Here is an 11955-nt window from a genome sequence, read left to right as displayed (position 1 = left end):
TATACAACCAGAGGAGTCGCCCCCTGGTGGACACTAGAGAGAATGCAAGTTTTGAGACACTTCCTCATTGGCTTCACTCTGCAGAACTGGAGGTTGTCGCCTGATTATTACGCTAACAAGCTAACTGTTACATATTAAATGTTAGTATGTTGACACTGTGCTAACACTATGCTACATTAGCATACTTACTTTATCCTTCATCTTAAAGTGTACTCAGTGAACCAGCACCCAACAAATAACAAGCACACAACAAGAATCCAGCATAAAGAAATAACGCTCACTCCACCTCCTCTACTCCTGCAGGTGTCACAATCAGACAAAGTGTCGGCCCGATCCGTGTCCTCCAGGTTTTGATTGTACAGTCATTGGCGACACCATCCACTGCGACCCGATGCCTCAGGTCAGTCGCAACTAATTGCTTATTTACTGTGTGTGTGTGTGTGTGTTGTGTTTTAAATAACTATTTCAGGAAATGACATTTACATCCAAACGGACCTTCAATCATTCTCAATCCATCACTCGTCCTGTGTCTCTTTCAGGTGTCTCGGAACATCGGCTATGTGGAAATCATTGAGATCAGCGCCAGCGTGCTCGGGTTGCTCTTCTTGGTCGGCGCCTTCGTTTGCATCCGGAAACGTTACGTTCAGCAGAAAAAGAAAAAGCCCGTCTGTGTCCAGGACTCCAACGGGTGAGAGCAAGTGTTTGAGTCTAAAGTCAAGTTATATTTCTATCAGGCTGTGGTGTTATTATAACTTCTTATACACTTTATTATTTTACTCTTGTTGTTGTAGTTCACTTTTTCTATTTTAGTTTACTTATTTTACTAAATGTATACAGCTGGATTAACCGATTGTTGGCCACTTAGATGGTTAAAGGATGAACAGCAGCAGCAGCTCAAAACCAACCGATGATAGCAGCACTCATCATACGTGTAATAACTCTTAATATTGGACTAAAAGTGAAACACTACTCTTCACACCCTCAGCTACTTCCAGCCCAGTCTGACCAAGAGCCTGAAACCCAACAACCAGGAAGACGTCCCGATAGAGATGAGCTCCATCAACGACCTCGACCACACGCCGTTCAGGTCACTTCGCCCTCGCAGCCAGATCATCTCGTCAGGAGGCGGGGTTTCCTATGCAAAGATGCAGGGGCCGGTGGTGTGCAGCGTTGCCCCAAACCTCCTCGACAGGCCACCGTCCAGCTCCGACAACGACTCCATCAGGAAGAACCACTGGAACATGGACTACGAAGGTATTTGTGTGTGAATTTAGGAGGATTTTTAAATGTCCCATTCAGAACATATCGAGCTCACAATTCTCTGAAAGGAAGAGGATCTTAGTCAAAGATTGGGTGTCGTTTTAAAACGCTCAACATCGCTTTAAATATCTTGCTCCAGTATTGGTTAAAGTTATAGTTAATATTTCACTGTAAATAAAAGCGGGAACGTACTGGACAATCTCAAAAGGGAAAAACAGACAAACAAACGGTAATAAACTGTAAACATTCTGTGCGATGCTGCAACGCCACACTGGCTGAACGACTCAACCAAGGTAATTGTGAACGAGTGTCGACTTGTCAGGGCGGAGTGGTGCATCATGGGAGAGGCAGAGGACTGCCTGTAGAGCCGTCCGTCAACACACGACGCTGACTAAACTCTGGAAGATGAAACATTCATTGACGAGATATATGAATATATATCTACATATATATCTATAGATAGATATATTCTATGCTGGTCTCCTTCTATATTCTGTAATACCCTCCCGTATTGACCATCCTCTTTGCTCTGTCTCTCTCTCTGTCTCTCCATCTCTTTCCTGTTCCTCCTTTTGTTTTGTCTCCCTCCCACCCTTTGAGTTTCTTACTCTCACTCCCCCATCTCTTCTTTTACAGTATGTTGCTCTCACACCTTTTTTCTAGCTTCAGTCGAACAAACACCTGTGGACAGGTATCATTAGATATGTTAAAGAGAGAGAATTAGGACCGTTTTTAGAGTCCAACTTTGGAACGCTTGTACAAAAGAAAGTGAAGACGGTTTGAGGATAAGAATAAAAGAACATGGTCTCCCTGCTGCCCTGTGTCAATGTTGTTCACCCTCTTCTTCTCTCATTCTCTCCCTCCTTCATCCTCATCATCTTCCTCCTTGTTCCCTCTTCATTATCTCCCTCTGGTCCATTCGTCTCCTCCTCCTTCCTTCCATCACACTCACTCCATGTCTCTCTCTCTCTCTCGCTCTCTCTCTCTGTCTCTCTCTCTCTCTCGCTCTCTCTCTCTCTCTGTCTCTCTCTCCTGTTATGTGCAGCATATATATATATATAGTTATATAACGGATCAATATGCTGTGCTGCTATGTTGTGGAGACGAAGATGAAGAGAGGCAGATGAGGTGTTCGTCATGCCGTCGCTCCCCGGGCGACGCTTCCCTGACAGGTCGTTCATCTGCTCGACCTTATCGGAGGATAAAGGACTCGTTCCTGTAGTCGGTATCCGTCCCGTGGTTAAAGGGAATCCTCTAGGCCCTCGACTACAGCTGACATGTTCCGTGTGTCTGCGATGCTCAAAACCGGTTGAAAGTTCTGGAGTAAAGGTGGTGTTTTAGTTTAATATATTGAATAATGAGCCTTCGCCTTCTGTCACCATCAGTATCACTGGATTGGTGATGAATCATCCAATCACAGAGCTGCAGCAAACTGAAGCGATTCATGAGACGGATGCTGGAGCGAGAAAGAGAAAAGAGATCGTTTGATTTGGTTTTGTTCTAAAATAGAAAAGATTTTACTTTTCATATCACGCCTCAGTTTATTTGCAGGATTCTTCATCATCCGAGCTTTTTATTATACTACTTGAATACTTGTTAAGTATGTGCAGGCAGATGAATGTTATTCACCAACATATTTATTCTCTATATCCTTTTGATAAAGCATCACTAATGCTGTAATAGTCAGATTTCTGTCTCTCGTGAATGTTTCAGTTATTTGCAGCAACAAGTCTTCACGCTGAAGTGGAATTTCTTTAACACATCAGGATTTTCTTAAAGTCCTTTCTCTCTGAGGCGGCTTGAATACCAGATGTGTAGGGACAGAACCTTAAAGAGAAATACCTCAGACTGTGGTGAATGGTGACAACTGCAAACATTCATCACTCTGCAGGTAAAATACAAAAAGACCTTTACAAACACAAACGATAAGTTTGCATCGTAGACTATTTATCACATTTCATGAGGCCTTAAATTACTTCTCAGGGATTTATGTTCTTATTTATAAGAACTCAGTTTGTGAAAGATGCTTAAGTGAACAAAGTAAGTCTGCCATTTGTTATGAATGTTGCCGCCTGCAGTGGTGAGCCGAGACTCGGTGCTCTGCTCTCTGCAGCTTTAGAAAAAGAACGGCTCTTGTTCTTTTGTTCTTCAGTAAATGAATTGAAGTGTGCAAGACTTTCTTTAGTAAATGTAGTCACTGAAATCGTTCGGTTAAGCGTTCCTTCCTGTCTCATGATGGCTAAAACCCACAGAAAACTGCAGACAAAGATGCACCCGCTTCAAATGTTATCGGACTCATAGATACGTGAAGTTATCATCTGTTCACACGGACGATCACGATACGAATACAAGACAACACCGCCGTATTAAAACAGAGCGCTGTCATACAGTGAACGTTTGTTTATCTACAGAAGTGAGAGTGTGAGTTAAAGGTGCAGATGGGAGCCGTTCTTATCTCACTAATATATATATATATTGATTAACAATCATAAGACATTATTTTAAAAGCTCACAGCTGAAGTTATTTTTTTATTTAGTAGTTGATTTTTAACCTGTAGAATAATAAGCTTTAGTTATTTAACGTGTTCTCATTGTTTTAAGGATCATTGTAACTGATAATAGTAACAACAACAACAACAACAACAATAATAATAATATTAACAATAAGTGTAGGCTTATTTTAACTGAAGTATGCTACCTGGGCTGAATAATGTACTTAACTTAAGTTACTGAACAAACATACTTATTTTAACCCAAACCACAATCAGTCCCTAAATCTATTCAAGTAGTTTAGTTGCCTGAACCTAAACAAGTTATGTTGTTTCAATTCAAAACGTGAAGGACTGTAAGTGCAGATCAGCCCAGTTTTAACTCGGCTGCAGGCTGTTAGTGTCCTTCAGGATCTGTTTTAAAGTTCTTTTGCTCGTTTACTCTTAATGGTTTGGGACCACATCACTTTAACAGTCACTCTTCCTTTTTAAATCTTTTCCTTGTGCCTTTCTTTCATTGCTTGGTTTTATCGTGCAGTATTTGCATGTTTTAATTAGTTATTTAGTTTACTATTGTTATTGTTAAAAACTGCGACTGCTTGCTGACTCTCCTTCTCTCCCCCACATGTCCCGTCTGCCTCCACTATCACTGTCAAATACAGGCACAAAATGTCCCCAAAAAACTGCCACCATTTCCCTTTCACAACGTGAATGTCTGAAGCTTTAGAAGTGGTGGTGATAACAACTGATGAAGTAGATATGCACCAGTAGGTTTATTGTCAGAGTTGTCAACAACTAGCTCTTTTAGGAAGGTAGATGTTGATGAAGTTTGCAGTATATAAATAATATTAAGGATATAGAGTTGGGGATAGGGAATGATAACAGCATTAGTCCTCTGTGCTTGTTCTTGACTATTTATTGAACTGTGGAAACAACACGAGCTGAACTCCTCTGATGTCTGTTAAGTCTTCAGATGTAAAGATGGCGTCACTTCTTCATCTCTTTAAGCATCCTCTTCATCATGCAGACGCTCTAATCTCTTTCTCCCTGTCTCACTTTGCCCTCCTCCTCCTCTTCCTCATCTATTCTTTGTGCCTCTCTTCCCTTCACTACTTTTGTCAGTTGTCTCAAACTTGTTCAAAGCAGAGACTTTTGATGTCAAGTGTTCTTTAATCAATATCTAAAGCGTAATGAAACTTCATCAAAACACTTTTGTTTGTGAAATTTGAAAACGTCGACAACAATTTCTTCATATTGTTTGGTTTTTTTTGTACAATCAAATGTTCAAACCCCAAAGAGATTTAATTTACATTCATATAAAGCAGAGAATTGGTAGAGCAAGGCAAACATTACAACCATTACTCGCTTTTTATCAGAGCTGCCGATCAATTATTAATCATCTAAACGTTCTAAAGGACGACGTGTGTCACAGCCACTTTGAGAATAACTGGGTTTATGTCCATCAATGCATGCATGTGTGTGTAACCAGCATGGTTACTGCTTCCCCACATTGAACAAAGCTGAATTACAAATGATCCAACCCATCAGGAAGAACGCTGCGTGTTCAGAGAACTCTCTGATCGGCAGAATAACTGAAGTATGAAGGCCGTAAACACGCCGAGTCCTCAGGATAAAGACACCGTTCACCTGCAGCACACTCCTGTTGTTGAAAGATGTAAACAGTCTACTGGGCGTAACATCTTGTTAGCACATCATAAAAGGACAAGAGAAGTATTTCAAGGTTGGGGACTTAGCTTGAGATTAGTTTCAGGGAAATATTTAAATGATGAAGTTTGTCGAGCTCACACGAGGATGTACAAAAAGCCAGAAGAGCTTTATTTATCAAGGCTGCCCTTGAATTGTCTTAATGTTAAATCTGTTGGATCATTGGACTTCAGGATCAGTCATTTGGTCTAAATATTAAAGTACATGTGGTGACTTTCGGAGATATGCCCTCCTCCTGTTCCACTAATGAAACCCACGCAACTTCAGTGGACATATTTAATATGCAAATACTCAAAAAGCTTTGCTAAAATCCCTCCTGCACAGCAGCAGCTGTCCCGCTGTTTACCAGCATTAATCGCGCAGTGACAACACTGATTAGAGTTGTTTGTTCGGTCTGAGAGCTGATCTCTGTGTGGCAACTAGTCACGACTCACTGGTAAACTTCTCACCCTGTGATGGCTGTGGATGCCAGTTTCTGTTCTGTCTTTACATTATGTAGATTATGAGGTCGTGCAAAGCAAGCGCGAGTTTAGAATCAGAGCTGGATCAATGGGTCGACCAGGCCGATATATACCGGAAGATATTGTTACTGCAGGTATATAATATGAAGTGTCAGATATAAATATATACATTGGCCTCAATTATCCAGGATTGGTCGGGTTCCATTACATCTTGCCTGCAAGTACTGGATTTTGATGAATTAGTGAAAGCTTCCTCCCAGCTAGCAATTATTTTAAATGTCCAATTTGGCAAATAAATCACTGTCTATAAAATAAAAAAGTGAACAATTTCACAGATTTCAATGTGATGTCTTCAAAGTACTTGTTTTGTCAAACCGACAGTCAAATCGGCTCAATTTACAGAGACATAAATCAGCTAATTCTCACATTTGAGAGGCTGAAATAGACAAATGTTTGACATGTTACATGAACATGTGAAGTAGTGGATCTGTCCTCTCTCCTCAGTCTATCCAGCAGACCCGGACTACTACGGCCGCCCGGTGGTCCAGGACTTCCCCCAGTTTGACATCGTAGAGGACACCTACACCCCGTCCTCCACCACGGACTCCCGCAGGAACTCTCGATTCGGCGGCTTCCCGTTCCCGCTGGATCGCTGCGACCGCCGCGCCCCCCTGCCACCCTGCTACAGCAACCAGAACCTGGACGACTTCCTGGGCCCCGACGGGCTCCCTCTGCCCAGCTCCCAGTGCCCCAACGAGTACACCGCCATCAGCTACTACCCCACCCAGCACGCCCGCAGCATGGACAACGTGTCGGGGGGGCTACAAGAGGCTCAGCATGCGTCTGAGCGTGGCCATGCCGTCGTACGCAGAGCAGGCCGGCCTGCCGCCGCCAGCACCAGCACCATTGCCGAACACTGCCCAGCCTCAAACCAGACCGCCGGGGCCGAACCCGAACCCGCGCAGCTACGAAGGCTCCAGCATGGTGGAGAGCGATTACGGGAGCTGTGAGGAGGTGATGTTTTAAGACCAAGTTTAATTTCAGAGCCTACGTCCCTTTTTTTTGCGTCCTTTTCGGTGATTATTCACTTTAATTCATCTCGGGACCTAAACAGTGCGAGTACACGCCACTGTGACTCCATTCTAAGGCAGCTTTGTGTACAAGTACGCCTCTCAGATGGTCTCTCACTGTTCCCGAGATGAAAGCGCCGAGTGAAGAGTTTGGATGTCTTTCATTTGTGCGGCGTAGCCTCGCTGTGTCCGATTAGACGGGAGGTTATTCAGCACTCCTCGGAGAAAGTTCAGCAGAAGTTCATCGCTTTGACTGAGAGACGCCCGGTAAATTGTTAGGAGGTGTGAAACCCTGAAGAGTCTTATGCTGACTTGACTGTTTCAAAGTCAACATCTTTTAAGCCGACACGAGACAATCTCAGAAGAGCAGAGGACTCTGCTTTCCAAACATGTCCAAACAAACAACTGCCTTTTCACTTCTCAAACATCTGTCTACATCACGCCAGCAAACATCCACGCCAGCTCTGACGAACATAACAATAATTCTATATTCAGAAAGGCCTCTCTGATGAACTACTGATAAAGAGCTTTGATGAGGACTGTTGCGCTTGTATGAAAGGTAAACAGTGTTTATCACATTCTGCTGTGTGTTTGTGTTCAAAGCAAGAGAACACACACACAGAGAGGTTTATGTGTCTAATGTCGGCCCACCATTTCCAATCTAAAGGTATTAAAAAGTGACACGGAGCACATTTCATGCAGGATGAGCGTTGGCTTGGACTCTATAATCTGCTTACTGTCTGTTACAATGAAGGAGGCTGGATCCTCGTAAACAAGTGACAAAGTTCATGTTAGTGGTGACGTGGATGTATTCTAACTTTTGAGTGTTCCTCGTGTCAATACTGTCTCCGTTACCGTGGATTCTGTAGATTATGAATCTAAGCATCTCCCAGGTGGATTACAGTTTTATTTTGCAGTGTTTCTGCCCCCCCGATGACAAAGGGACCACTTAACGTGGGCAGTAAAGAAATGTCTCTGCAGCCATTTTAAATGGTGGAAATATGCAAAAGCCTCATGAAAGAAATGTTGTTTTGGTCAAAGAGCTTGTCAAAGAAAAGCTCAAAGCAATATATTTTACAAGCTGCTACTGAAATCACTCTGTCAGTGAACTCCCAACAGTTCTCCGTCATAAATACAAAAGCGTATTTATTTCACTTGTGTTTGTGTTTTTCAGTCCAAGCATTTTAAAGCAGTTTTGCAATCACGGATTTATTTTGTTTTCTTTAAGATCAGGTAAAGTGTTTATCGCAACCAACAGGTAATCTTAGCCAGGCTGTTATAATGGCCTAGATATACTCGCTAACCAACATTTCCATTTGAATGAGTTTGCTAGGTCAGTGTCGTCTCCACTTTATTCAGATTTTTTACTTATTTGTTAATTGTGAAATCTGAGAATGTGTCAGTAGCTTAAATGCCGTCGTTGGTAATTGTTGTTGTTGCTGTGGTTGAATGTACAACGTCGGTCCATCACTGGTGGTTTAACTGTGACTTCAGAGTACAGAAAGCCCTTTATAGTGTACAGATATTGTGTTGTACATACCATCTGTATCTGTGTGCAGTTGTTGTAGGTTGTTGTTTGTGCAGAACTTGGCTTCACTTGAATGTAAGTCACATTTGTTTTCATTCATAAAGTTTATTTTTTTATCAATGTGGGCCTCCCCCATGTTTCTCTGTTGTTTCTCTGTGAGAGATTTTATTAAGATTCCGTCTTTCTGTTTAGTTTTTTCAATATTGTAAAGAGAATATGAATAAAGGTATTATCTTCTATGAGCACCGATTGAAGAGATCAGACTTCTTGCTTCTGTCAAAACAGATGAGCTTTAAAAACAATAACACACACACACACACACACACACACACTCACACACACACCTGAGGGTTTCGTCACTGTCTGGAAAGAAATGAAAAAACGTTAAGCCTAATCCAGACAGGATTAGTTTTATCAAAGGACATCTTGGGTTATTTGTATTTGCTCATGGACATCAGTGATGTTAGTCGTGTGTAGACGGTAAAATCATTTTCAGGGTTCGTCTCAAACACGTCAACTGAGAAATTCACAGCCTGATCAATCAAGTTAAGATGACGACAACAGCAAGGAGCACTTCAATTTGACGTCACATCTGTGAAGATTATGACAGAAACGGTGCATTTAGCCATATTTTGTTGATTATGTTCCAATAGTTTGCGTTCTAAACGGTGACATTAGGAGGACACTTTATATTACATTTACTGTTTAGACCATGTATCAACGCAACGTAATTCAGATAGACGGGGTGGGAACAAACTACAACAGAATGAACTAAAGTGATGGTGTAGCATGTACAAAAACAAGTTATAGTATGTTGAAAGAAGTAATAAAAACGTCACAGTATCGTGTGTTGAAAAAGTAACAGTAAAGTATGTGGGGAAAGTATCGTGTTTCAAAAGAAGTAAAAAAACGAAAGTCAACAATAGTCTTATATTGATTACTGAATATGTAAAAAAGAAAAAGTAATAGTATAGTATGTCTACAAGTCATAGAAAAGTCATAATATACACGTATGTAAAAAAAGTCATAAAAATGTCATCGTATCGTATGTTGAAAACAGTCAGAGCAAAGCGGAATATGTGGCGTGATGCTACATTTGCACAAAGTAAATGAACAGACCATTCCAGTGTGTTTGGAGTTTTTTGCTGATATCTAGTTTTCTTTTGCTAAGTATCTCATAATGCACAATTACATAAAACTGAGGAAATGAGCTGAAGCTGCAGTGATCGTCTGCTTCCTTGCTGACTGGAGGACAGATGTTTGTTCATGAGAGACAGAGAATAAAAGAGATAAAGGCAGGACACACACAGCCACTGCTCGTGTCTGGCAGTCTGAGATTTTGTGAATACTTAAGGTGTGACAGAATGAAAGTAGCTTGTGTTTGTGTGAAACAGAGAAACACAAAGAGAGAAATGTGGGGCTCCTGAGATGAGGACGCGACAGTTGATGTGTCCGTGTGTTTCATTCCAACAGAAGAAGCTCTTATCTGACCCCGTCAGCAACTTTCTGCCACATCCTGACGCTCCATGATAAGGAGTGTGTGTTTAGAGGTACACAGCACACTGCGTTTCAAAGACCTTCCACCGCTCGAATTCATTGCCTGGAGGCCTGAAATAAATCATCAGACTGTGATGATATATATATCTGCTTTTTTGGTGAACCTACTTTCCCCGAAACTACTTCTTCTTCTCCATCAAACTTCTGCTTCAAGTTAGTGTAACTCATGTTTTCCAAAATTCCTTTGAGGAACACAACACCTCGTGCTCTCAAATTACTCCGGAGCACTAAAAGGTATTACAGGTACAAAGTGCCAATCTAACGCCGTTATTTTAACGGCGTTTTGGGGCTGGAAGGTTCGATGCAATCAGGACCCAATGCTAAAGGTACAAGATGGTCAAAAACATGAGACAGACAATTAGGTCCATGCAGGTATCTACTCAAACACACTTAGCCAGTTACCACGAAGCCCACACTGCCACTAACTGCACTCACTGAAGACATGTTATCACATTTCAGAAAGAAGCCGACGTAAGGGCTCTATAATATGTTTGAGGATATATATCCAGTATGTCGAACGGATTGAGCAGTGAAAACAGGTTAAACAAAGATAAAGGTAGAAGCTAAAGCCTACAGATCAGAATGTTAAAGTAATTGAGGAACACTGTTCCTGTAAAGCCAGGAAGGGGATTATTCACTGTAATCAATACAAACGTGCTTGAGGTACTCTGCTAATGTTAGCTCCACAGGTTGTTATGTAAAAATGTAACATTTTAGAGATGAATCTCCTTCCAACCACTTTGGGGTAACAACATTACACAACGTTTACACACACACACACACACACACACACAAAGACTCATAGCAAGTGTGTTATGCCAGTTCCTGTCTTAAAACCACAGCTGTGGAGACGGCTGACCTCTCCAAGTCAGCTGTCAATCACTCTTTTCCTCCCTGTCATTCATACACACACACACACACACACACACACACAACCTTGCTGGTGTCAGACAACAAAGGTGTTATTATTTCAGGTGATATTGTATTATATATTTGCCATGACACAATAAGAAGCAACAGATAGCATTCCGAGGTAAAGCAGTAAAGGGGTTTGATTCTTAGCTACAGTCTAATCTGAGACTAACATTTAACCAGCTTGAGTGTTTGTATGTCTATTCATTAACAACCGTTTATGGTACAAATGTTACCAAACATAGAGCATAAAAGTCAAGTTGTAAAAAACATGTCGCGTTAGTTTTGTGTCATTAGCCGCTCATCCCTCTGAATAAATCAGATGCATATTCAGAGGTGTTAGTTTTTAATCCCCCCCCAAACCCGGAGTTAAATCTTGACAGGTTGAGATGAGGATTAGAAAAGAAGAAAATATCCCATTTGTCATAATACCGACGCACCTGCATATCCACCAGTATTTATGACTTCAAGTTTTACTGCTATGGGGGGGGGGGGGGGGTTAACCTGTTACCAGATCAACTGCTATCTTGCTGGTCAAACTGCCTTAATCCTTGATCCAGATCACCACACAGCCAAAACCATCAAATCAGTGTTGAAATCCTGCTTTTAACTACTCAAGGGACTATCAGCCAAAACGTTTTAAACTCGTGTGTAGCATGAGCCTGTAACAGTCTGTTCATTCTTGGTTAGACTCTGGGTAAGCGGTCCACATTTCTGTTTTTCAAGCACGTCAGTAACTCCTCTGACTCACGTACTTTTCGACCGGGATCGTCAGCCTACAAATTAAGCATGAAAGTTCATTCTTGGAGATAATAACTTGACAAGACACTTTGTGCATAAGCTTTTCAATAGACCTGGTCCTGACAGTGTGCGGAGATGTTTGTTTTGCAAATGTTTGCAATGAATTTTTAGAAGGATTCTTGTAACATCTGCTAAATATATTTTAGACTTTT

At 41.6% G+C, this 11955-nt stretch overlaps 1 protein-coding gene across 1 annotated transcript; it reads left to right on the top strand.

Moving 5' to 3' along the window:
- The first annotated feature begins 33 nt into the window (after positions 1-33).
- Positions 34-11386, top strand: LOC116377484 (protocadherin Fat 2-like). The gene is made up of 4 exons (XM_031839124.1): positions 34-400; positions 540-688; positions 986-1254; positions 6440-11386. The coding sequence occupies exons 1-4, from the start codon at positions 392-394 to the stop codon at positions 6943-6945; spliced, it is 933 nt and encodes a 310-aa protein (XP_031694984.1). The 5' UTR covers positions 34-391; the 3' UTR covers positions 6946-11386.
- Positions 11387-11955: the final 569 nt, after the last annotated feature.

The sequence above is a fragment of the Anarrhichthys ocellatus genome, unplaced genomic scaffold, assembly GCF_004355925.1.
Source record: "Anarrhichthys ocellatus isolate YVR2014 unplaced genomic scaffold, GSC_Weel_1.0 scaffold1306, whole genome shotgun sequence".
In the NCBI taxonomy this organism is placed as follows: domain Eukaryota; kingdom Metazoa; phylum Chordata; class Actinopteri; order Perciformes; family Anarhichadidae; genus Anarrhichthys; species Anarrhichthys ocellatus.
This window is presented reverse-complemented; position numbering and strand designations above follow the sequence as displayed.

What these genes read in the sequence shown, in the direction of transcription:
- LOC116377484 (XM_031839124.1), top strand. An exon ending in TGTGTCCAGGACTCCAACGG is followed by an intron (nt 689 to 985) that starts GTGAGAGCAAGT and finishes TCACACCCTCAG; the next exon opens with CTACTTCCAGCCCAGTCTGA. An exon ending in CTGGAACATGGACTACGAAG is followed by an intron (nt 1,255 to 6,439) that starts GTATTTGTGTGT and finishes CTCTCTCCTCAG; the next exon opens with TCTATCCAGCAGACCCGGAC.